Raw genomic sequence first — 26,960 nt, forward strand, 5'->3', positions numbered from 1 at the left:
GTACTTGTAACTAGTTCAGATCTAGAATATTCGATCTTATTACAATCTGAATAAAATTAGATCTTAGTTGTCGCCGCCGCTACACTAAGATCTGGGGACTGAACAAAAGAAATTCAAAATTCTGGAATGTCTGTTATACGTCCGAGATTGTATGGCAGTACTTCTCACGGAGCAATGGCAACATTTCTGATTTTAATGATATTGCTCGTTCATTATACATGATATTATCATTTACCATATCGCCTGACACTCTCATCTGCAGACACCGTCCAGGAAGCACCCACGGTGTTTTTGTCTTTGGTTTTCATGGAGTTTGGCGGCACCACTTTCTCTCCAAGAGATTCAGCACCCACTATTGTCGTGTTGACATCATCAACAAGGGGAGGCTCAAGCAGAACGGTCACACCTAAGTCACACATTCCACTTTATTGATTAATCGATTCAGGGTGGAATCAGGTTCTTAAAAAAATATTGACAAAACTCCAATTGAGAAATTCACAAGTACAAGGGGGGTACTTATTCTAATGTATATAGATGCGTCTGTAGAAATACAGTAACACCCTTTTGTTTGATGTGTCAAGGTACATACCTCCTGAAGAAGAGTAAGAACTTTATCTTTGATGTATAAAGGTACGCACCTCTAGAAATAATTTATTTATTTGAAGTATCAAGGTACACACCTCGAGAAAAAGAGAGATAATTTATTGTATAATGTATCAAGGTGCGCATCGCTAGAAAAAGAGTAATACTCTGCTGTGTGATGTATTAAGGTACGCACCTCTAGAACAAGAGTAACTCTTTAGTGTTTGATGTATTAAGGTACACACCTCTAGGATCAGCGTATGTTGTGACCAGTCCACCCCCGTTGGTACATCTGACGGTCACGTAGTATGTCGTGTTGTGTTCAAGGAGGCCCACAAGTCCGGAGTTCATCGATCCAGGATACTCCCCAGTTCCTACAAATGTCTGCAACTCCTCTCCTCCTGGCGCTGTGCCTATCGCCCACTCGTAGTTCTGTAATGTCATACATGTATTCCTGTAGCTCGATATTTACCCAGTTTATATAAAGTTGGTTACATGTTAAGTAACCTTCACTAGGTATCTTTGCAATTGGCCTCAAAGTCGATGATTCAGCAGCACAGTGAGTGAGTGAGAGAGTGTGATGTCCCGCTGCTTTAAGGTAATACTAGTATTCCAGCGATATCACGACGTGGAAGAAATGCGTCACACATGTATGGGAATCGAACCCCGGTGTATGTTGTGACAAACCAGCGCTTTGACCATGGGGCCTCTCCATCGTGCCTTTAGTATATGTGCGCACCAATGCGTTGGATACAGCATGAAAAGGACGTGATAATGCACATATTAAAACAACTCTAGCAGGCCAGGGAACGCACGCCTTTCCTTTTTACGTTTTTCAGAACACACTTAACTATAAATATATTTTGACACAGAGAAGCCTTGCGTTACCATAATTTCGCTCTCGTTGTCATTGCACTTCCATATAGCCTTGATGGTGTCGTTGGATCCCTGGTACATCACAGGAGTGAATTTGCCCTGGGCGACGTCGATGTAGAGCATGACGTCGGTGTCAAACAAAGGTGGTGACGTGTCGATGTTGAAGCCGTCAGATGACGATACGGCCTCTGTTCCAGACCCAAGGACAGCTTTCACTGAAACATGTCAAGAAGGTGATATCAGACTGGTGAGGTATTCTTATATGTTCCTGTTATCTCTTTATCACCCTTCCTCATTTCGTAACTGCAGTACTCAGTGAGTCTACGACATAATAAGTACATCATAAACTGTTGTTCTCTCACCTGTGAGGTAGTACAATACAGGGACTACTTCTCCCTCCACAACTGTTGTTTTTGTGAGGTTGAGGTCGTTGAGGGTGATCTTGACCTGGTCTGTTGATGAGCTGTCACAAGCTGGGTCACATGTGTACATGTCACAGGGGGTCAGACAGGGAATACACGGAGTATGTACCTAGCAACACACAGAACACGTTAGAGTAAGATGACGCAACGTCACAGGGGGTCAGACAGGGAATACACGGAGTATGTACCTAGCAACACACAGAACACGTTAGAGTAGGATGACGTAACGTCACAGGGGGTCAGACAGGGAATACACGGAGTATGTACCTAGCAACACACAGAACACGTTAGAGTAGGATGACGTAACGTCACAGGGGGTCAGGCAGGGAATACACGGAGTATGTACCTAGCAACACACAGAACACGTTAGAGTAGGATGACGTAACGTCACAGGGGGTCAGAAAGGGAATACACGGAGTATGTACCTAGCAACACACAGGATACGTTAGAGTAGGATGACGTAACGTCACATTGTGTCAGGCATGGGATACACGGAGTATCTACCTAGCAACACATAGAACACGTTAGATTCAGTAGACAAGTCTCAGAGCGAGACACAGAAGATGTCACATTCGCAATTCATGTAATGCTACAAGTCCCGGTCGGGTACAGCAATGATCTCTACCGTCGTGCCTCCCTCCGTGTAAAGTTACAATTACCCCATTTCAAACCTCATAGTTTCGTAAATAACTTTTCCAGTGATTGTTGTTGCACACTCTCTGCCACAGGGTATTCATTATCATCTGCAAAATTTGTTTTCACCAGATATTTCTAATTTCTTCGACATATTACTATTCATCTGTGTTCGATGCAGTCAACCTGTCGCTGTTATTTATCAACATGCACCACATCTCACCTGCTGGTACGGCACTACATCAGAGAGACCGGAAGCTGACCCGATTCCTGCCTCATACCGAACAATGGCGTTGTTACCTCCTTGGAAAGGGTTGCCATAGCGACACAACTTCTCCTTGTCGGCTGGCATCACCAGATCACGAAATGAAGCCGTAGCACTCCAAATTTTTAAGTGTCCTTCCGAATCTCGTTCAGTGTCAGGAATATAGTTTTTGTGATTCCAGACTCCCAGGAAGAGTTTGGTGTCGGGAGAGAGACGCGGTATTCCACACTGCTCCGTCAGCAGATCCCCGTCCATAAATACTGCCATACACCAGGTAACCTACAACAATCAATTTAAAAATATAGCATGTTTATCATATGTCGTGTGTATGATGTTGTTAAACGATCAAACAACCGAATGTGATCAACTGATATATGATCAATTGGTATAGCTATTCACGAACCTCCAGCATATTGCCTTTTCTAATGGCAATGAGATTTGCGTTCTAGTGTCAGTTTATATTCTATTCTAATCCAATGTTTGCCTAAATAAAAATCCATGGTCCGTTAGTATCATATAAGTTTCCGTGTGTTTTAGTTTTTGTTGCAAACGTTCATGCGTTAATGGGGTATTTCTCGCATTCTGATGTTACATGCGGTCATGGGGACGAGGGTGGCCCCGTCGTCTAAGGCGCCGCAATTCGCTGAACCGGGAATCAGTGGGTTCGATTCTCGCTCACCCCGATTATGCTTCCAGGTTTGTCAGCATCATACCCGTGCTCGTGGGTTTCATCGAAGTGGTAAGACCTGCACCACTTCAGACTTTCCTACCACATTGAGCTGACACGCCGTGATATAACTGGAATACTGTTAAAAGCAGCGTTAATCGCAACTCACTCACTACACGCAATCATACCGACAAACTGTCAAAGCGGTATTATACAGTCTAATTTCTCCGACAGCTTATACCATTAGTTACATTGAACATTTTCTGATATTAGTATGGTGTCAGGTTTCTATCAAAATCACCTCTGATCCCCTTGCTTCGTCTCTCTGTGTCGTGAACTTGACAATGTACTGATGATAATTTCTGGAGGGGTCTTGTTCGAGATCTTTCACTGCTTCTTCAGGTTCGTTGAGGTAGTCTCCATAACCACACCATGACACCAACTTGGCTGCTGCACCTATACACAGTATGGAGGAATATCATCAGTACTGCTAAGGCCGACAATAGATGCATCACATGTAATCTTCACGTAACGTCCTTTCATCAGAAGAAAACAGGGCTGTCATGTTAATGTATGATGATACTGGAATCAAACTTCACCTGTAGTCATGTAAGAATAAAAGAGGAATGTCATGTGTCTTGAGGACCACTTATTAATGTAAAATGGTACTGGTCATAGACCTTCCCCTTCATGGTCCATGACTGAAATTACAGTTGTAATTTGTAGCCCGTTCAGTTCACGTTGTCCATTTGCTTGAACATAGCTTCCGTATAAAACTGCATTCCTCATTACAATCATGTACATGCAAACAGAAGCGAAATATACAAACCTCCAAATAATTGTACTCCACATGCCTTCCTCGGGTTAAGATTAGGATTCCCGATGTCAGTCTTGCCAGTGAGAGAACCGGTTCCTTGAAGTTTCTTCTTTTCCTCGTCCGTCAGCTTCTTCACCTCGTAGCCAGGATCATCCTCATCCACAGATCTCTTGGTGATGTTCTTGTGGTACCTCTCCGCTTGCAGGTAAGAATCACAGTTGCACGTACAGGACTAGGAAAGAAGAGACACACTATTGAAACAGACATAGGATGAGTATTGTTGACCGGGTTCGGTGTAACGCAACTTGGGGATACTTAGGGAGACCAGCCAGCACAGGGTGACAAACCTAGAAACACAAACATTGAGAATTGGGGATTCACACCCACGACCGAAGGTTTTTGACACGTTTACGGGACACAAATTACCCTGTTCACCTTGCCCCTGGTGATTATGAACATATCACCTAGGGTGGATGGGCGAGTGCGTGGATGTTTGAATGATTAGATGAGTGAGTGAGTGAGTGAGTGAGTGTATTCTTTCGGCTTTGAAGCATTTTGTTAGCTATGTTACACACGGACACACCAAGCATTAGTTTAATTAGTTGGTACATTGGCTATAATTGTCGAGACAATGACGGCTATCTCATTGCACGGGTTTGGAAATCAGTTGATGGCTTCATACTGCATTAACAGGTTCCACTCTGCAACAGGCACAGACAGACTTGGTCCAGTCCGGTGTTGGTGTGTAGTCATAGTCCAGGATGTAGTCATCTGGGCCGTCCCAGAACAGGACACTGGTGACCGCCTGACCATCACCTGCTGCAGCTCGGATAGATAGCTGAAAGACACAGAGTCAGTTGGTGAGTCATCAGTAGTAATCTGAGACACGAAAGGCGACAATATCTATGTGACAGTTTGTATCTTAATACCTTATACTCCCCGCCATTGACAAGGTCACAGTAACTTTGCCAATGAGCACAGATTGGAAAGATTAATTTGGGTGGATTTGGTGACAAGATATATTTCCCTGTTTGCATCATAATACCTTATACTCCCCGCCATTGACAAGGTCAGCATCTCTGAAGTAGGTTCCAGAAAACATGGTGTCAGTCTTGGTGTCTCTGACCAGTTTGATGTCCACTTTGCCGGACTCGGGATGGACGTTGGCTGACCTGTAGGTCAAGGCCAAGCTATGGTTGTTGCTGTCGTAGTTCCGGTCTGACTCCAGGTACTTCCACTCCGAGTCATCAAATGTGACCTGTCTGACAGGACATGGAGACTCGTCTGGCACAGGGTGGTGTAGGAATGTGCCTGCAGACAGCAGAAAGTAAGTGATTAAAATGAAGTAGGTTCCAAGTGTTTCTCATTACGGTTGGAGCAAGTATGTGTCCGCTACATCGTAGTGCATAGATCGCAGGATTGAATGATCATTGTTTTATGTCACGGTCAGCAATAAGTACGACTATGGACTTGTAAATACTCGACACTGGCGAAGACAACCTAGTGGTTAGTCCCTGTACAGTGAGTAGCGCAGTCAGCCAGGTCACCAGGGCATCATCAATGTCATGTAATCTGAATGAAACGTACGTATCTTTTACTTCAGCCTTTTTTATCACAACTTTGTACCATTCACCGTATCAGACAACCCACACATCATTTCTGACTAACGTATCTAAACAAAACCGTCATATATATGGGTTACCTTTGACGGTGTTGGCAGAACCGCTCCAGCTGATGTCGTGAGTGAAGTCGTGACCGTCGATGACGAGGCCGGAGGATGGGAGGGAGTTGTCATACAGGACTGGTGGAGAGTCTAATGTCGACTTGAGACCAGCAAAGTTTTCCACCAAGAGACGCACGAAGTAGCGAGTGTTGCCCTTGATGTAGAAAATGTGAAAATTTAATATCTAGGATGTGTCCTTCGACGTGTCAAAATATGCATCCAGTTGTTGTAAATCACCCACCTGCATAGTAATGTCCATGAATTTATAAGACGTATAGTTGACATCAATCTCTATGGAATCTACGACAGTTTCTTCCGCCGAGTCTTTGTCACAGGAGGCTCTCTTCAGCAGGGCTGTGTGGTAGCAGCGGATCCCCGAGTCTTCATCACTGAAGTCTGTCCAGTAGGTCTGAAGACTCTCACGGCTCGCCGAGTAACTCAGTTTCTGACGAATGTAACAGTACATTATACACCCCCCTATAATGGTGTTTGTTTTTAGTCTTGTTGTTTCTATGATATATCCATTTCAGGATACGTTCACTGGTTTCTGCATACTGGTGTCACTACTATTTTTTGGTGAATCATTCATAAAAGTGACAAACCTATTTCAATAATGATAAGAAATCTTGTCCATTGTAAGCTACCGACAACATCATAAACATGTTTCCTTTCCAATAGCCAACTTTCCCTTTCTTCTGATTTTGTGAAGGTTTTGGTCGCTTTTATTTACGAAACAAAGTATGGTCATCTGAACTTTGTTTTAATTTTGAGACTTTTTTAAAACCAAGATTTCTAAAGTCCCGGCCTTTTCTTTCATTTAATATGAAAGAAATGATAACATGTTCCAGTGTAACAGTGAACGCAAACAGTTCAAATGAGCCCCAAATATGTGTCTACGGGTGGTCACGTTTCACGTACTAAGATATTAACAACGCGTTGGTGCACTGCGTTCCAGTCACACGTGACGTTGCTAACGAATAATTTGCATTCTCGTAAATGCATGGAGTCTGCGTATGGTTATAGGTAGGAAGTGACAACTTGTGGGTATGGCTTGCTGTATATACAATTTTACTTTATACAGGTAGATATATACATACAAAAGACTGGTTAGTGGTTGTTGTCTTGGTGCCCTGGAGCACCCAGCCTAACCCTAGCTAGGCTAAGGGTAAGACCTCTCTCTCTCTCTCTCTCTCTGGATCAAGGCTTACAGCCAAGATCAACTGGCATTTTGTAAATCATAAATAAATGTAAACAGTAGTTCATCAGTGACATACTTGCACATCTAGTTCAGGATGGCAGACAGTTGATGAACAATTAGCATCTTATAAATAACGGCAATTCAGTGTTTCAAGGTATATAGATGACATGGTTCCAGGGTAATAAGCCTTTGGAATTAAATGTTCATTCAGACAATGGTTGTCCTAAATCAGTCGCTATGACAATATAATTCGAAATGTTTTTACTTCTAGTGCTTGGCTGTCCTGCTGTAGAAGATAACTAGACAACCTTTATGAAGAAAGTATTGATCAAAGAAAATTAATTTAGCCATCCTGATACAACCTTGTGACTAAACATAGAGTGCACCACAAATCCATACACAGTGATAACTGCTGGGCTCGAACACCTTTATATCAATGCAATCTTACAGACCTTTTAAGAACATGTAATGCTACTACGGTTATTAGCAAGCATGGCCTGAACTGAGAGTTGGATTTACGAAGTTGGCCCCTATCACGTACCATGTCATAATAGGGCCCTGTTCTGATCCTGCCTTTGACTGGAGGGGTGACGTCTACCTGGAACATGTGACTAGTCACGTTGCACTCTCCGGCCTTGTCAGCACCTGGTGTATGGATCAAATTCCTAATTATGAAACGTTGCTGTCAGGGATATTGACGCATAAGCAATGATGAATGATACATATGTCAGCAGCATTGATACACATTTCAACCGCAGTTTGCATATCACCGTTTCTAAAATGTGAATTTAATACCATGCTTTTGTGACTTGAGAAGAGATTAAGAAAAGAAATTTATCATTAATGATGTGCAGTTATACCATAATGAACGCAACACGGGTATGCTAATGTCACAGTTTCTCAGGGATAATAAATGCTCATGAAGACAAAACATGATTAATTACATAATTACAAAACATAATTTTGAAGTAAGTGTCAATGGCAGTAAATAATCGGACTACTAGTCCAAAATATTAAGTGTTGTCGTAGCCATATTTGAACAGCAAGTTGGGCTTTTAAGAATAATGGTGTACTAGAATTAGAGTTATCTGCACTTGTGCACATGGACATGGCAGACTTGATCATTCGAGGAGTTTCTGGAAGGGGCAGATTCTAGAAGGCTGCCTGTACCTTAATAGGAGCGACATAAGGGCGATTTGATGCATTTTCTACTTGCCTTCTTTCTCATCTACTTGCCAAATACTGTTTGGATACTGAATGTCTGCCAGCTTCTAATACCTTTATTTTATTTAAAGAGAGGCTTTTTTCACGACCTTCAACAGTGGCAATATTCGGAACATGGATGAAGGAAACTAATATTAATCTAGGGCCTGTTTCTTATTGAATCTTTTATTGTTAATCTGAAATTTGTGTTTAAATGGGATTTACTGTTTATTCATTGATCTCAGGTGGTCATACATGTATACTTCACATTTTAAGTCTGTGCGAACTAATTTCTGGGTTAACCTCTGCGTTCCAATTTGGAAAACAGCTCGTAACACAACATATCCCAAAAGGTGTAAATATAGTTCCGGATATAACGTTCCGTTCACGCATTTGTATTTCCCTTTATCACCTCATTATTATCTGTTGTTACATATTACTATTTACGTCGTTAGCAGCTTTAGAAGAATAAGATGGGGCTTAACACTATGCATATGCCTTTTTGCTTCAACTTACCGACCACCCAAGCATAGTAGACTCCATTATGTTCCAGAGACATATTTTCAAACTTCATGAATGTGTCCTTCCCGACATTTTGTAGGTCCACAATGTTGAAGATACCTTGTCGTTCATCGTCAGTGATGGAGCCTCTTTCAGTCTGAAACATATCACCAACATTAGGTCTTTCGATGGAACTCAAATTATAAATTACGCTTGCCAGAGAAAAGGTTATAATAGATACACATACTTGCTGCGACGGTCATGTATACTCACAAACTGTCCACATCTATAGTTGCCTGTCATCTATACTCACAAACTGTCCACATCTATAGTTGTCTGCCATCTATACTCACAAACTGTCCACATCTATAGTTGTCTGCCATCTATACTCACAAACTGTCCACATATATTGTTGTTTGCCATCTATACTCACAAACTGTCCACATCTATAGATGTCTGCCATCTATACTCACAAACTGTCCACATCTATAGATGTCTGCCATCTATACTCACAAACTGTCCACATCTATAGTTGTCTGCCATCTTTACTCACAAACTGTCCACATCTATAGATGTCTGCCATCTATACTCACAAACTGTTAGAATCTATAGTTGTCTGCCATCTATACTCACAAACTGTCCACATCTATAGATGTCTGCCATCTATACTCACAAACTGTCCACATCTATAGTTGTCTGCCATCTATACTCACAAACAGTCCACATCTATAGATGTCTGCCATCTATACTCATAAACTGTCCACATCTATAGTTGTCTGCCATCTATACTCACAAACTGTCCACATATATAGATGTCTGCCATCTATACTCACAAACTGTCCACATCTATAGGTGTCTGCCATCTATACTCACAAACTGTCCACATCTATAGATGTCTGCCATCTATACTCACAAACTGTCAGAATCTATAGTTGTCTGCCATCTATACTCACAAACAGTCCACATCTATAGTCGTCTGCCAGCTATACTCACAAACTGTCCACATCTATAGATGTCTGCCACCTACACTCACAAACTGTCAGAATCTATAGTTGTCTGCAATCTATAGATGTCTGCCATCTATACTCACAAACTGTCCACATCTATAGGTGTCTGCCATCTATACTCACAAACTGTCAGAATCTATAGTTGTCTGCCATCTATACTCACAAACAGTCCACATCTATAGTCGTCTGCCAGCTATACTCACAAACTGTCCACATCTATAGATGTCTGCCACCTACACTCACAAACTGTCAGAATCTATAGTTGTCTGCAATCTATAGATGTCTGCCATCTATACTCACAAACTGTCCACATCTATAGGTGTCTGCCATCTATACTCACAAACTGTCCACATCTATAGATGTCTGCCATCTATACTCACAAACTGTAAGAATCTATAGTTGTGCGCCATCTATACTCACGAACTGTCCACATCTATACATGTAGGTGTCTGCAATCTATACTCACGAACTGTCCACATCTATAGTTGCCCGCCTCCGTGTTGTTGGACAGGCCCACGTAGTACATCATCATGCCAATCCTGGATTCGAACCCATCCCAAGGTACATCTACGAAAGTGTCAGTGTTGACAAATTCCTTCATGTCGATGAAACCAGCTGAAACACAAGGTGATGAGATGTGTTCAGGAAGTGGTGTTCACTATCATGGATCGATACATTATATATTGTTACACATCAGCAGCAAACAGGAGACAAATGCCCAGTACGTACCATATGATACTCTTGCTGCGTAATGTCTAATTTTTCTACATATATTAACTACGTGGTTCTACAATTTCTGGAAAAGTGAAGGTCTCACCAGAGACTCCTCCATCAAAGCCAACAGAGAAGCCATTGGACGTGACGTCAGTCCTAGACCCGGAGCGGCTGTGTGCTCTCACAGTGAAGTAATACATTGCCGTGATGGGGGTGAGGTCAAGGTCGTAGAAGGTCACAGTCTTGTTGAGGCCAACGTTGACAAACGGCACAACGTTGTCACGTGTTTTGGGGAAACGGCGGTCAGTTCCAACAGCAACCTCGTAAAAAGCGACTTCTTGGTTGGAAGATGTCTCCTTGTCATCTACGACGAAAAGGTGAAAACGCCCTTTATTTCGAAAACACTAGCGAATACATTTGAACCTTTGAGCATACAGCTTTTTTTAATAATCTAATTGTTCTTTAATTCTTTTTATATTTTCTTCTTGAGTTCCTAGAAGAGTGACGGGAAGACTATCCTAATCTCAACATTTGTATGGAGGTATGGAAATTAATATTGCACAAACATTATCTAACCAGCTTTTATTCCAGTTGACACGTCGTCAGTGATGCCATCGCTACCAAACTTATCCCAGTTGGCGCTGACTTTACTTTTAGTTCGGAGGAACTCGAGGTCAAATCCCACGACATCTCCATCATTGACCTGTCCAGGCACCAGGGGGTCATCCTCGATGGTGATGCCGTTCGACCTGATGGTGTAGGTGTAGTCCATGGCGTTGGTCACCCGTAGGTACTGGTAGTAGCGTTCCATGTTCTCCATGCTCAGCTGGTCGTTGATGCCATGAATCCTTCCTGGAATTCAGAGCAATTCATTAGATCCACCACAACAAACAACCTAGACACAGCAAACTGCTGCTGAACCAGTTAAATATATATTAGTTTTGTGTATCTCCTATGTCCCAAGCTAAAAACATCACAAACATCAGAAAGGTATAAGCTCCTTATCAGTTTCGTCAACAGAAAAGTTCACAAATGGAGAACATAACTGATTTTGTTTTTTAACTGAGTTCAGCAATGAAAACAAATTGTTTTCAGTCCAATCATTGGCTACAAGGTCCTGAAAAAGCCTCCAGTATTAAGACATGTGATCAGTGTCAGCTGCTGTCACAACGCCCACCTTCTGTAATGAAGTACTCCTGGACCCTCAGACCGTCAGCCCTTTGTATTGCCCACTCATACTTGACCACTGGACACGGGTCACCTGACACGTCCCACTTGGCCCCCATTCTGGACAGACTTGTCTGGAAGTCACTGTGGAGAAACAAGGTCAACTACAAATTAGATACTGAATCATCTTCGCATATGAAGATGATGATATATTACCTGACACTGGGCGTTTTCTCAGTGTATCTTGTGGGTCTGAGTTGTTGGTATCATGCTTTGAGACAGATATTCCTGAAGCTGTGTTCACACACAATACTCACAGGTCTCCATCGTGACTGTCGCCATCCCAGATTCCAACATGAGTGAGCGGCTCCAAGCCCTGACTGAGGTAGGACATGTAGATACCGTTAGATGTGGATATTGTGCTGAGGCCAGCTCCATTGGTAGCTTTTACTGTCACAAATATCTGTAATTTGAAATTCATCATTGGATGCGTTGTGTGTTCCTAGTAAATCCAAACTTAGCTTCCCCTGTGATGCTTATTATGAAAGTGATGGCCAGAATAACATATTACCGATCTTGTAGACATGACACAAACTACATATACAACTCAGGGATATCCCTTTTGTCAAGAGTCAAGAGTCAAGAGTTATTTCACCTGTCTCACTCCCTTCAGTATCAGGCCCGTGACTGACAGGTATCTCTTTCTGACGTCATCAGTCTCAAAGAACCCCCTTAGCTGTCCCCCTCCAGGTGAAGTGCCAACAGCTATCTCGTATCTGGAGAAGCCAAAACGTCGAGATGAGAAGCACAACAAAGCTCTTTATACGTAAAATTGAAGAGAAGATGCTACTCCTGTACTTTGATATGGTCTTATCATCGAGTGCTTAGATCTATATGTATCTGTGCAAAGTGGCTATCAGGTTACTTTATGCTTTCTTCCTACATTACTAAAATACTGCGGTTTCAGAACATATTTAATGACTGTCATCATGACGTACTTGACAATCTCCGTCTCGTCATCAGTGAAGGTCTGCCAGGCCACGTTGACAGTGGACAGAGACTCCTGGCACACCGCGTCTATAGCCAGGCAGTCTGTGGACATACATTTGTGAAGGATGTAGTAATGTAACAGATAGTGTACACGGTAGTAATGTTTCACAGTGTAGGATGTAGTAATGTAACATATTGTGTAAGATGGAGTAATGTAACACATAGTGTAGGATGTAGTAATGTTTCACAGTGTAGGATGTTGTAATGTTACACACAGTGAAGGATGTAGTAATGTAACATATTGTGTAAGATGGAGTAATGTAACACATAGTGTAGGATGTAGTGATGTAACACAAAGTGTAAGATGGAGTAATGTAACACATAATGTAGGATGTAGTAATGTTGCACATAGTGTAGGATGTAGTAATGTAACACATAGTGAAGGATGTAGTAATGTTACGCATAGTACAGTATGTAGTAATGTAACACATAGTGTAGGAGGTAGTAACATAACACATAGTACAGGATGTAGTTATGTAACACATTGTGAAGGATGTAGTAATGTAACAGTGTAGGATGTAGTAATGTAACACATAGTGTAGGATGTAGTAATGTAACACATAGTGTAGGGTGTAGTAACATAACACACAGTAAAGGATGTAGTAATGGAACACTCAGTGTAGGATGTAGTAATGTAACACATAGTGTAAGATGGAGTAATGTAACACATAGTGTAGGATGTAGTAATGTAGCACATAGTGTAGGATGTAGTAATGTAACACATAGTGTAGGAGGTAGTAACATAACACATAGTACAGGATGTAGTAATGTAGCACATAGTGTAGGATGTAGTAATGTAGCACATAGTGTAGGATGTAGTAATGTAACACATAGTGTAGGATGTAGTAATGTAACACATAGTGTAAGATGGAGTAATGTAACACATAGTGAAGGATGTAGCAATGTAACACATAGTGAAGGATGTAGTAATGTAACACATAGTACAGTATGTAGTAATGTAACACAGTGTAGGATGTAGTAATGTAACACATAGTGTAGGAGGTAGTAACATAACACATAGTACAGGATGTAGTTATGTAACACATTTTGAAGGATGTAGTAATGTAACAGTGTAGGATGTAGTAATGTAACACATAGTGTAGGATGTAGTAATGTAACACATAGTGTAGGGTGTAGTTACATAACACACAGTAAAGGATGTAGTAATGTAACACTCAGTGTAGGATGTAGCAATGTAACACATAGTGTAGGAGGTAGTAATGTAACACATAACAGAAGACAACAGATCGTGAAACGGTGAATAGTAAATATTTACTTAGGACATTTCACTTGTATGATACTATTCCAGAAAAAAATAAGTATTTACATAGATCCAGACCCGTTAAGATCCAGGGTAGGATAGGTCTTCAGCAACCAATGTTTGCCATAAAAGGCGACCCTGCGACTAACGGGACCGGGTAGTCAGGCTCGCTGACTTGGTTGATGCATGTCATCGATCCGAATTGCGTGGATGGATGCTCATGATATTAATCACTGTAGTGTCTGGTCTAGACTCAATTATTTACAGACCGCCGTCATATGGCTGGAATAGTGCTGAGTGCGGCGTTAAACAACAAACCAACCAACCAATCATAGATCCAAGTAACTTCTCAAAGATAAACTGGTCAATGGAACCCAATCTTTGCTTTCTGATCCATGTCCACAGTTACTCAGTACCAGTAAAATAATCACATACATGATGGGCCGTCATGCTACAATGTATATCTATGTAGAAATATATAAGTGACATAATGGTGGAGCCCACCTTCCTGTGTGTCACACTTGTAGGTGTTGAGTTTCTCGGTGATGACCTCGTCGGTGACGTTGATGATGTAGACAGACTTCAACTCCACCACAGTGCCCGGCGATGGGGGTGTGGTGTCCACATTGATGGCGTTGGAGATGCTAGATGACGTCATTCCCACTTTGTTGATGGCCTTGACCTTGGCGTAGTAACTCTGACCATGTGTCACCTTATCAGCTAAGCCTAAGTATGAAAACGTTGCAAATTTATTACAAGCCGTTGTATTTATTTTTATTTTTATTACAATGCCGTTTTACATTGTGTCCAACATAAATCTAGAATGTTAAACACAATTGTTTAATTATGGTTGTAACCCGAAGAGGTTTGAAACACCCAGTGAGTTTTACACATCGATACAGTTATACGTTCTCTACCTGAGACTAGATATTTGGCAGCATGTCCCGGCAGTTTGACAGGTGCTATGACGTCCTCCAGCCCCTCATGGGAGCCTACAGCAAACTCAAACTCTACAACCTGACTCTCGGCATCGTAGAACCCTGTCCATGTGCACTCCACTGCAGATCTCGGCTGTATTTACAGAAACAATGTAAATATTTTAAACAATTTCTTCCTCAAATCTAACCGGAACACACTATCGGACCATTAAATGGAAACAGCTGAACATTATCTCATCATGGTGACTAGTAATGCATAATACATAATGTATAATTACTACAATAACACGTTTTATCCTAAGGCTGTAAATCAGGTCCATGTTTTGGAATGAAACACCTTCTGGTGTCGAATATTGAAAATTTGTGATTTGCAGAGCACTGACGATTGATGTCAAGGAGTGAGAGTTTACAGGTGCACTCGGCACTATTCTGACTATACAATGGGTGCCTGTAAATAATCGAGTCTGGACAAAGCAAACTGTTGCCTGAAACAGTCTGCCAAGTCACTGAGCTTGACCACTTGATCCCTATATAAGTCGGTTTTCAGGACAAGCATGAAGAACAGAAGTCTGACCAGGATTTCCAGATTGACTTAGGTAATACCTGAATGAAGCTTGGACATGTCAACACCCCCTCTGTTGGTGATGAGGTGTCCACCACAAGATAAGGGGAGATAATGCTGGCAGACAGCCCCAGTTCATTTTCGGCTGTCAGAGTCAGAATGTTTGGTTTTCCTGAAACATATATTTGATACAACTATTTGAATGAATACCAAATTCATGCCAGTTTTGCACTGAACAAATACAAAATAAAACACAACATTTGACAGAAACAAGATCGGTTTTCTGCATAAAAGTTCGATCAAGAAGACTATTGGTGTCAGGATTATTTCATAGTTTGCAGTTTATCTTGTATTGGTATGGAAACGCCACCAATAATTCTTACTGCATTAGCAGGATCGATCAGTACGTTTAACGCCTACTAGCAAAATAGATTAACAGTCTTGACCCATCTTATAATTTGTTCATGTAATATTACCAAGCGCAAGATGTTCATATTTAATTCATTACTTTATTCCTCATCACTGCCAGTTCTTACCATCAGTTGTGGGTTTGATGCCAGTGGGTAGAGCCCCCTCGCCGGTCAGCAGGATCTCCACCTCAGTCCGGGGCTGGACATCCTCCCCGTGGGGGTAGGTCCCCACAGAGTAGTACATCTTCTTGACTGGACTCTCACTGTCTGCAGCCCTCCAGGAGGAGGAGATGGAGTCCACCTCAGACTGGTACAGTGTTGTGGTGGGGGTCAGTCTGCTCTGGTTGTTCTCAGAGCCATAGCTGCGGGGGAAACAAGAACCAAGCTTAGTTAGTTGTGGTACATAGAGTTTGAGACTGGTTGATCTAATTGTTTGCAGAACCATCGGCAAGGGACACACGGACAGTTGACGTGCACAGCGTTTGAAGGAAATCTTTGTGGTTGTTCTCAGAACCAATACTGCGAGGGAAACATGAACAATCTTTAGTTGACAGTACACAGCGTTTGAGACCAGGTTGCACTAGTTGTTCCCAGAACCATACCTGTGAGGGAAACAAGATCAATGTTTAGTTAGTTGTGCATGGTACCTTGTAGTTGTAAACTGTTTGGGTAAGTCTGCTCTCTTTTTCTCAGAATCATCGCTGCTAGTCAAACAAGAACAATGAGTAGTTAACTAGACGTTGTTGTGGTCAGTCTGCTATGGTTGTTCTCAGAGCCTTAAAATGTGGTTACGAGTGAAAAATGAACCATGTTTTGCTGAGGTACCTGTTTTTGCTGGGTCAGATTTCTCTGCTTGTTCTCATTACCATAGTTCACAATGATTAGATAATCCACAGTTCTTCAACAATGCTTTGGTAACGATATGTGATGTTTTGGCTACCTGTGTATCTAGTTGTTTTGTCTTCGATAATAAACAAGCCTGCTGATTACATTCGGTCAGGCAGCAGAGTATTGATTAAACTTCTTTTTCTTCTTGATTTCAATCAAGCACACTTTGAAAATGGCATATACGGTGAGTATGCATCGCTACTTAACTAAATAGCAATATCATACTTAATGACATAGTTATTTTGGAACTGCCATCTGTTGACTCTTAACGTATTTGGACACGGTGTTGGCAATCCACAAGGGAAAAGTCCGAATAATGATTTGTATATGTGTCTACCTTTCGATGTGAATTTTAGGAGCCGTAATATCAACAGTAAATCCATCTGACGAAGATTCCAGGATGTTGCCTGCGTTGGTGATGCCGCGGACTGTGGTGTAGTATGTCGTGCCGGATGACAGCGGGAGGACAGCCTGGCCAAATCCCATGCTTGCGATACCTGAAAATATGTTGTTATATATACTGAACAGCATTGAAAACGCACCACCATGAAAATGGATGTATTTTTATCCGGGCTAAAGTCATATGAAAATGTATAAGTGAATGAGTTATATACGACGTTCTGGACGAAGCATGAAGAAGAACAGCTCGTCAAAACCCATTCCTAATTTTTTTGTGAGCGAAATCGCCAAAACGCAACAAATTGCGTGCACATCATGGAAAACGTGTTTTGTTTCACGGGAAGCATGCAGAATAGGGCTATAAAAGACAGATTTTTAAAAGCCACATCACTTGTTGCTGCAGACGTAAAAGGGACTGACACAAGAAATGCCAAGAGTAACAGCAGAGGAACGTTAACGTCCCTTGGGCATGCTTCAAGTTGCTACATCAAGTAGAGTCGTTGCACAACGGTTTCAATGCCATCATTCAACAGTCCTCAGGCTACTGAGCAGATACCAGCAGACAAGAACCACCAGAGATCGACCACGTCCGGGTCAACGTCGTGTAACTACACCACGTCAGGATCGCCATATTGTTCGTCGGCATCTTCTTGATCGTACACTTCCGGCTACAAGGACTGCAGCAACCGTTCAAGGCCGACGGAATTGATCAGTGCTGACGCGGCACGTCGACGTCTCCGCTCAGCAGGGCTACGTGCTCGACGTCCATATGTTGGACCCACACTCACTGATCGACATCGAAATGAACGTCTGCGTTGGGCCCAAAGGCATCGTCATTGGAGATCGGGCCAGTGGCATGGTGTGCTGTTCTCTGATGAGTCCCGTTTTTATTTACGGAATGATGACGGTCGACTGCGAGTGTGGCGTCGACGTGGAGAACGTTACCACAATGACTGCGTTGTACAGACAGATCGATGTGGGGGAGGGAGTGTCATGGTGTGGGGCGGCATCAGTCATAACCATTGAACAGAGCTCCATGTTTGTCGTGGAAGAGTTAATGCCCTTTACTACAGGAAGAACATATTGGCAAATCACGTCATCCCACTCTTTCATCAGCACCAGGATATGCACACCTTCCAGCAAGATAATGCAAGAGCGCACACAGCACATGTTCAACACAGTACATAGCGAAATATAATGTGCCCGGTCACCCGATCTATTGCCAACTGAACATCAATGGGATTACCTGGGTCAACGTCTCTCACGTCGTCCGCAAGTACAGAACCTGAGAGAACTTGAAGATACACTACGTCAAGAGTGGAATGCCCCAGAACACTATTCGCAGACTTATTCGATCAATGAGAAGACGTTGCATGGCCTGTGTTGCTGTCAATGGCGGACATACCAGATATTGACTTTTCATTTTAACCCTATGTGTCTTCCTTACACTGATGACGTAATTGTAATTACTGTGTGGTATTCCTGTTTCCTTTGTCGTCTTTCTTAATAATCCGTCTATGTCTGTTCTAATCAAAATCGGTCATTGCTCAAGTTGTTTTTGTAATATTTCAAGATTTTATGCTGGTGCATTTTCAATGCTGTTCAGTAAATATAAATTCATTAGTTCTGTAGCACGTGTATTGTCCAAACATGCAAGGATGTGCAAGCATGTTTTTTCAGCTCTTGTCATGTTGATGGTAAAGCGTAATGTAGGGTATTGTAAGGCATCGAACGACGTCTGTAAAAAAGAATGCATGTGTACAATGTTTGGATTCTATTCGGAGGATAAGAATAAATTATTCAAAACCTTTGCGTGTCTGCAAATATGTTCAACCTACCGTTTCCAGGAACATCGGTCTCTGATTCTTCATGTATGAGACCCGCCATGATGAACGGTTGCACCTCTTCGCCACCAGGTGTCGTGCCCACCGCCCAGTCATAGTATGTCAGACCGTGCTCATGGCTCTCAAACCCGGCAAACTGTACCGTCACAACACCCGTGTCTTTCTGGTAGTCCATGTCGCTACCGATGCCCGTGAAGTTGTCTCTCTCGGTCAAGTCGGCGCCATCGATGACAATACCTTGGGATAGAGATTTACTTCAGTGTTAATGTATAAGAAAATGCAAAGATATCATATATACGTTTTATTTTATCACTAAATTGATAGTGGCGACGATGACGTTAACGATAATGATGACGACAACGACGAAGCTGATGACAAATGTACACAAATCAAGATGCATACCTGCCTTGTCCTGGTCAACGACCCGGATGGGGTTTGATGTGATGACGTCACTGGTCTGATCGGCTCCGTTGCTCGCCCTCACAGACACATAGTAAACTGGGGTCATCGTGTCAAGGTCGGTCACATTCAAGGTCAACTCGTCCATGTATTTGTCTCTGTCAGAACCAAAGTCCTTCCAGTTTAGGATATCAGTACCCCCTGAAAAATAGTTCAGAATATACAACCGACTAGATTGCGCGCACGTGTATGTGCTTGTACTACGCTGATTTTATAGTCCTAGCCTACCGAGAAACAACGCTAGAGTTTTAATGTGGATACTCCACTCAGACACAGTATACTGTATACTGTCTCAACCAGTTCTCGTTTTATCCCCTTAGATCAGGGAAACCACCAGTACCATCTCTAAACATATTTTGGTATGAAGCGACCCGATCGAACCACCGACCTTTTACTCTGCGAGCAGTTTATATCAATCACATCACATAGTTTCTTTAAGAATATAAGACTTTGGTTCTGACATAATTCCAGAACAAAATGGTTATAGTTAGGACAGCATTGTGTTCCTCATATTTGGGGAATACAAACCTTGAGTGGTTCCAATGGCCACCATGTACGACTTGATGCCACTCTCACTGTCCATGGCAAACCAGGTGGCCTTGATACCGCTAGGGTCGGACTGGATAACGTAGCCGTCTATAAACTCTTCTACATTGTCAGAGAAAATGCCAACGTACACCCATTTCATCTGCAACGAATGAGGTTGGTGAAACTCCTATGAAATGCTAAATAATATAGTAATAAATTGAAGTATTATCTAAACCCCCGTCGGTTACCTCTGAATACATTCGATGTCTTTTTCCGTACTGAGGAGGCCACAGGCCTATAGTACGTTTATAATAAGCACATTCAGAGAAGTAGAGTCTATAACATAATATTTGTCCTGCGTCTCATTACATGATAAATGTACATAGATAAATTTTGTAAAAGTAAAAACTTCGAATTTAACAGTTATGTGAATTTAAAGAAGTTGGGATTGACATAGTAATATTCAGGTACATACTTAGTCCTCAATGTTGCATAACATGGGCACATAAAAAGAATATTCATCTTTAATGTCATTCAGGGCGCACTATTGATCATGAGAAATGCGTTCTTCTCTTTTAATACCCGTGTAACGCCAAGTTTCAATAAATAGATCATGTGAACAACATCGAAATCTTGCTAAGGAAACCCGGATTTGTTTTACATTTAAACAAGACAAATACTGTTCTGGATATAAATCCTGTTTTACCATTTTGTAATAAATACATTTGTTTGATTCAGATACAGGTTGAGACCAATTTTGTAAATATATATCTGTTGGTCTTTGTGTCAATATCTAATGAAATAAGAATGACATTGTATATTTTGTTCACACCATACATAGCCATAACCAACGGATAATAGCAAGTCTGTTACCCAATTTTGTTTTCCATGTTCATCAGAGACTACCATCATATCATAACTTTTCGGAACCTATTTGATAGCACATTCAGTACGCTTAACAAATATCTCATAATCTTTATATACTAGTATATATATACTGAGTCAAATTAAAAACTTCACATTTTAAAAAGTAATCCCATATATGATATACAATGGACAGACGTATCAGAGAAGGTAATTTTTAATTATTAATGTCCAAAGAAGGATTTTAATTAACGGTGGTAACCATAATTTGTTCCAAGCACCTACGCTATTCGGTAATAACATCAACAGTTTAAATCATACGTCCCAAGCACGAGAATCTGATGGCACACAAGTTCAGTAGCTTGTATGGCCACCATGTGCATTGACAACTGCCACACAACGCCTCCGCATGGACCTTGTGATGCTTGTGAACATATGATTGGGAAGACGACGCCATTGTTGCTGCAAGATCTTGCAAATTCTGTGGTTGGTTCTGGAGAGTGCGCAGACTTCTGCTAAGAGCATCCCAGACATGTTCGATGGGATTGAGGTCGGGAGACCTTGACGGCCAGTCCATGACGTTGACTCCCGCATTCTGAAGGAAATTCCTTGTCAAAATTGCTGTGTGGGGTCTGGCATTGTCGTGTTGGAAGATCAAACCGGGTCCATGTCCTGCCATAAAAGGCAGAAGTTCTGGTACCAGTACCTGGTCGCTGTAAGCAGCAACGTTGAGGTTGCCACGAATGACAAGAAGCCTGGAACGTGCATTGCCACAGAAAGCACCCCACACCATGACACTTCCGCCTCAAAATCTGTCAACTTCCTGTACACAACACAGGGCGTAACGTTCATGACGGCGCATCCACACCCTCGCCCTACCATCAGCAAATCGAAGATTAAATCGGGATTCATCACTGAAGACGACTTGATTCCAATTCCTCTGAGTCCATCGTAAGTGTCGCTGTGCCCACAATTGACGTTGATGTCTGCGTAATTGAGTCAGAATCGGCCCGCAGTATGGCCGTCGTGCTTGAAGGTGAGCAGTTCTCAGACGGTTTCGAACAGTTTGCGCACTCAGTCTACCCCTAAACAGTTCATTTCTGGTTGATGTACCGTCAAAAATCGGTTACGGAGGTGACGTAAGACAATCTGACGATCCTCTGCATGTGACGTCACACGTGGTCGACCTGGCGGAGGGCGATCAGCAGTGGTACCCGTTTGCTGTAGACGCGTCTGTAAATCATAAACCGTCCGTCGACTACAACCCATCGTCCTTGCGACTTCAGCTACGGACGTTTCCGTCTGCAACATGCCGATGGCACGTTCACGTTGCACATTTGAAAGGCGTGGCATGACAAATGGCCGTAAAGACTTTTGTTTTCTTGTGTTTTTCTTTTTTTGTTAATGACTGCTAACATGTATGACTGAAAACAAGTGCGGTATTATGGCCACGTGACCAGTTGCACGTGAAAAAACACTTTTGCCACTATAGTGCTGTGCACATGATTTTGATCGATTCACCTGCACAAAAACGGGTGTTATCTGAAGATAATACGTTGCCATAACTGTTTAAATACACAATAAGGGCCCACAATGATAACTGGTCAAAATGTTAAAGTTTTAGGAATGTGAAGTTTTTCATTTGGTTCAGTATATATATACATTTGAAATCTGCCACAATCACTATTTACCAAAACATTTGATGTATTAACCTTAACACAAAGGAATTTCATGCAGGCATATAAATGTACTTTGTCTCTTTTTTCAAGCCTACTGAGTCCCCAGATATCTGCTCCATATAGTATCATCAAACTTATCTTCAAATAAAAAAATATCTAAGTAATAATTCCAAAAGTATAGATTTGTTTTGACACCAATAAATACCGTTTGAGCTTTCATCGATGCTTGATTTGTATGCATGGACGATGTAAGATGATTTGTAAAATATACACCTAAATACATGTATTTGTAGAAAGAGGTAGTTTCTAGGCGTCCCCCTTTGTAGAGCCATGTTTCCTTTTTAGCAAGATTCCCACCATTTTTATCTTTGTTTACATTTAATTTCCATTCATCACAGTATTATTCCAATGTCAATTTGTGTCTGTAAGCCGCCAGTATTTCTTGAGAATATTATAATATCGTCCGCAAATAATTGCGTAATTGCATAATGTCAGAATGTAGTTGAATTCCATTTGTATACTTATCTTGAATTAGTGTTCCTAATTCATTAATAAAAAATGGGAACAAAAAAGGACTAAGTATGCAGCATTGTCTCACTCCAAGTTCACTATCAAACATATCCGTCAATTCTCCGTTATTTCTGACTCACATTTTTACATTTTCTTAAATATTACATAGCAGTTTGCTCATTTTACAACTCGGACCATGGGAATACAGAAGTGACCATAACTTATTTCGTTGTACAGAGACAAATGCCTTTGCAAAGTCAACGAATAGAGCATAGAACTTTCCACCTTTTGTACTTAGATACTTTTGTACGATTGTTTGTAGTATAAACATATTATCAATAGTTGTATATCCTTCTCTAAATCCAGCTTTGGCTTCACTTATTTAATCCATAGTATTACCTCAGAACACTAACCTCTTGTTAATGATAGATGTTAATATCTTACTGGATATGCTTAAAAGGGTTATACCTCTGTAATTATTCACGTTATTTATATAACCTTGTTTATGTATTGGGACGATAATACCAATCAACCTTAATTTGGAAAATGCCCATTTTCTAATATCAAATTAAATATTAATTCCAAGTATTGAAGTAGTAAATCTGAAGAATGTTTAAAGAATTCAGGAATAGTATCATCTCTACCAGCTGCCTTGTTACAATTAGGAATCATATATGCTGTTAAAAATCTCACCCCTCGTTGTTGGAGAATCAAGACTATCCTCGGTAACATTTTTGTTTGTATCATATCGAGCGGATCTATCTGGTACTGTAGGTTCTGCGTCAAACTGATCTTCAATGATGGAGCATAACAAAAAAATTCTAAAGTGAAGGTACCAATCATTGGTGTTAACATTATTTCCAGATGCATGCTTCTTATTTACACGTTTGAGGATAGATCAGAATCTTTTAGAATCAAATATGTTATTTTCCAAACACAAGCCCCATTGGGACCGAGGTTAGAAAAAGTACCCAGTATCTCAATGTTTGTCGTCAGAGCCAACTGATGAAGAAGATCACGTGATGTCATAATGCCTGATGGCGCGGTACGTCATATCGTCTACTAGTTAGTCAGACCGGGTGATAAAGCTGATATATTGCCAACTGTTTAAAACATAACTCTTACGTTAAAATGCAAATACTTTCAACAAACTAACACCTTTGTTTGAAATATGCGGAGAACTATCGCATTTGTGATCAGCTGTCTTAAAATAAGTTAGCCAACTCTTGCACTTAAATATAAGTTATGAATGTTACAATTCCTTGGCCACACTGCTGAGAGTTGCGTTCCTTCATAGTCACTGGATCAGGTGTTTGGTGTAAAGCGATGTTTAATCTAGTTCACACACTCACATCTGTGAGAGAATATAATGGATAACATATCAGGCCTGTATAACCATGCATACTGCGATGATAGACAGTTGCAAAACAATATACACTCTCTCAAAAAAGAAACGCAACCCCAGTCTGAAAATGTTAGAAAGACCCAAAAAGAAAAATGTTGATTGTAAATACAGTTTTTCTGATATGCACGGATACCACGTACACTGTTTATTAACGTAAGCGCCCAGACACATTAATTTTCGTGCACAAGGGCATTTTATTGTTACTTTTATCATAGTGAGCAAAATGTTCACGTGGCCCATGCCAAAAGCCTCATGCACGTGCAATTCATGGAAAGAGCAGTAGAAGTATGGGTTTATAAAAGCACGTGTTGATTAGCAATTCACTCTATCATTTTCACCGAAAGACAAGGTGGAATATGCCACGGTTGAGTGCTGCAGATCGAAATATCGCAATTTGTCGTATTGAGGCCGGACAAAGCTTTGGAAACGTTGCCTGGCACCTCAATATTCATAAAACAACGATTCCCTACTTTGGAGCCAATACACCCAGTGTCATGCAACTGAAGATTGCCCCAGAAGTGGTAGGCCACACCACCTCAGGATCGATTCATCCGGGTCACCCACCTACGTAATCGGCTAGCCACACCTACCGTCACTGCAACACAGGTGCCAGGTTTGAGAAGAGTGTCCGCACAAACAATTAGGAACCGTCTACGAGAGGCCGGTCTACGTGCAAGAAGACCACTTATTGGTCCTGTTTTACGCCACGAACATCGACGACAACGACTCAGGTGGTGCACCAACGTTCGGATATGGACCCTCAGAAACTGGAGGCGCGTCTGGTTTAGTGACGAATCACGTTTTCGCTTACAACGCCGTGACGGAAGACAGCATGTCTATAGAAGAGAAAACTAACGTTTTGCCCCCAAATGTGTTCGGCAGGTCGACAGATTTGGTAGAGGGAGCGTCATGGTGTGGGGAGCCATGTCTTACAACCAAAGATCAGACTTGGTGATCATTTGTGGCAATTTGACAGCCCAGCGCTATATCAATGACGTTTTACAGCCTCATCTTCTGCCGATTATCGACCAACAGAGGGAGCTCTATCAACACGACAACGCCCAGCCGCACATTGTTCATGCAATAGTGAATTTTCTCCAGAATTCGAAAGTCAACGTGTTACCATGGCCCTCCCGATCACCAGACATCAACCCAATCGAACATCTTTGGGATTATCTGGATCGACGAGTACGTGCACGTACACCGCCGCCCGAGACGTTGGATGCACTAGCCGTTGCACTGCAGGAGGAGTGGAGAGCAATCCCTCAGGAAAGAATCCGGCGTCTAATCCGTTCTGTTCCAAGGAGGTGCAATGCTGTGATCGCAGCTCGTGGCGCTCATACGAGGTACTGAGAAAGACGCCCCCTTGCGTCAAGTCAATCTTAGTGAGAGAACTGTCGAAGCCTGGACTTAAACTTGCATAACTGTACTGCCACCATGCCAAATTTCATGTTGTTGTCTTCAATAATAAATGTGTTATAATAACTTGAATATTGAGATAAACATCTTGAAAATAAAGGGGTTGCGTTTCTTTTTTGAGAGAGTTTAGTATGATAAAATCATAAAAAAAACATAATAATATACGCCACCTCTTTACTGAAATAGGTTTTTACGTCGGATACTGTAACACTTTATAAAAATATACGTACATTGATATATTAACTATATTGATACCATTTGTAGATGGTCTGTATCAATAATGACTGACGGCTAGTGACAATATAATTATTATTAAGACCTAAGTTCCATTGAACTCATGGTTGCAATGTGACCCTGGCGTCATTTTACTGAAATGCTGCTGAAAGCTGTGTAAAACAATACTCACAGACCCATTTAAAAGGGATGATTGTGTAGCCTAGGGGTCATTTAAACGTTTGCTATCCATGCGTGGGACTTGATTACCTTCATCTTTTATATTAGGTGGAGACCATTTAAATAGGACAAGTACTAAGTATTGGTACTGTCCGAGAAAACGTCTACATACTTAAGATACTGCACTTCCGTACGTGGGTTCTATTTCTTACCTTAGGCGGTGTATTATCAACAAGTACACCGTTTGTGTCGTAGATGGCGACGGCCCCGGCTCTGTTGACGGCCCCGACTCTCACACTGTACTGAGCGCCCGGTCGGAGACTCAAGCCAGACTTACTGAGACTGGTGCTGCTTGGGTCGCTGGTGATCTCCCAACTTTCTGGGCCTGTTTCAGGAGGAAATATATAGTTCAAGATGCTTCCAAACATGTTTACTACACCACGTTTGACAGCGATAATCATATCTATTTAGGTATACACTTGACAAATCACGGGATTCAATTTTGTGTAAAACGGAAAGATATAAACATATTCTCAAAATCAAAAGTGGAGTGTTATATGATTCTGTAATATGAAT

General features: G+C 41.6%; 1 protein-coding gene across 1 annotated transcript in view; it reads right to left on the minus strand.

Moving 5' to 3' along the window:
* LOC139471507 (uncharacterized) overlaps window positions 1-26,960 on the minus strand; it is a 151,280-nt gene that overhangs the window by 14,315 nt on the left and 110,005 nt on the right. The window contains exons 99-127 of the mRNA XM_071253864.1: window positions 26,597-26,769; window positions 20,115-20,274; window positions 19,530-19,727; window positions 19,122-19,364; window positions 17,222-17,381; window positions 16,123-16,358; window positions 15,628-15,758; window positions 15,004-15,157; window positions 14,591-14,812; window positions 12,774-12,867; window positions 12,431-12,551; window positions 12,093-12,238; window positions 11,786-11,919; window positions 11,185-11,460; window positions 10,712-10,972; window positions 10,361-10,509; window positions 8,903-9,044; window positions 7,725-7,828; window positions 6,227-6,430; window positions 5,965-6,139; window positions 5,308-5,573; window positions 4,945-5,100; window positions 4,275-4,494; window positions 3,747-3,901; window positions 2,737-3,057; window positions 1,821-1,989; window positions 1,471-1,673; window positions 828-1,014; window positions 236-406 (exon numbers count right to left, since the gene is read on the minus strand). Coding sequence (XP_071109965.1) covers window positions 236-406; window positions 828-1,014; window positions 1,471-1,673; window positions 1,821-1,989; window positions 2,737-3,057; window positions 3,747-3,901; window positions 4,275-4,494; window positions 4,945-5,100; window positions 5,308-5,573; window positions 5,965-6,139; window positions 6,227-6,430; window positions 7,725-7,828; window positions 8,903-9,044; window positions 10,361-10,509; window positions 10,712-10,972; window positions 11,185-11,460; window positions 11,786-11,919; window positions 12,093-12,238; window positions 12,431-12,551; window positions 12,774-12,867; window positions 14,591-14,812; window positions 15,004-15,157; window positions 15,628-15,758; window positions 16,123-16,358; window positions 17,222-17,381; window positions 19,122-19,364; window positions 19,530-19,727; window positions 20,115-20,274; window positions 26,597-26,769 — 5,331 coding nt within the window. The remainder of the gene's footprint in view (window positions 1-235; window positions 407-827; window positions 1,015-1,470; window positions 1,674-1,820; window positions 1,990-2,736; window positions 3,058-3,746; window positions 3,902-4,274; window positions 4,495-4,944; window positions 5,101-5,307; window positions 5,574-5,964; window positions 6,140-6,226; window positions 6,431-7,724; window positions 7,829-8,902; window positions 9,045-10,360; window positions 10,510-10,711; window positions 10,973-11,184; window positions 11,461-11,785; window positions 11,920-12,092; window positions 12,239-12,430; window positions 12,552-12,773; window positions 12,868-14,590; window positions 14,813-15,003; window positions 15,158-15,627; window positions 15,759-16,122; window positions 16,359-17,221; window positions 17,382-19,121; window positions 19,365-19,529; window positions 19,728-20,114; window positions 20,275-26,596; window positions 26,770-26,960) is intronic.

This window comes from Haliotis cracherodii, unplaced genomic scaffold (genome assembly GCF_022045235.1).
Source record: "Haliotis cracherodii isolate W230 unplaced genomic scaffold, xgHalCrac1.p SCAF_22, whole genome shotgun sequence".
In the NCBI taxonomy this organism is placed as follows: Eukaryota; Metazoa; Mollusca; class Gastropoda; order Lepetellida; family Haliotidae; genus Haliotis; species Haliotis cracherodii.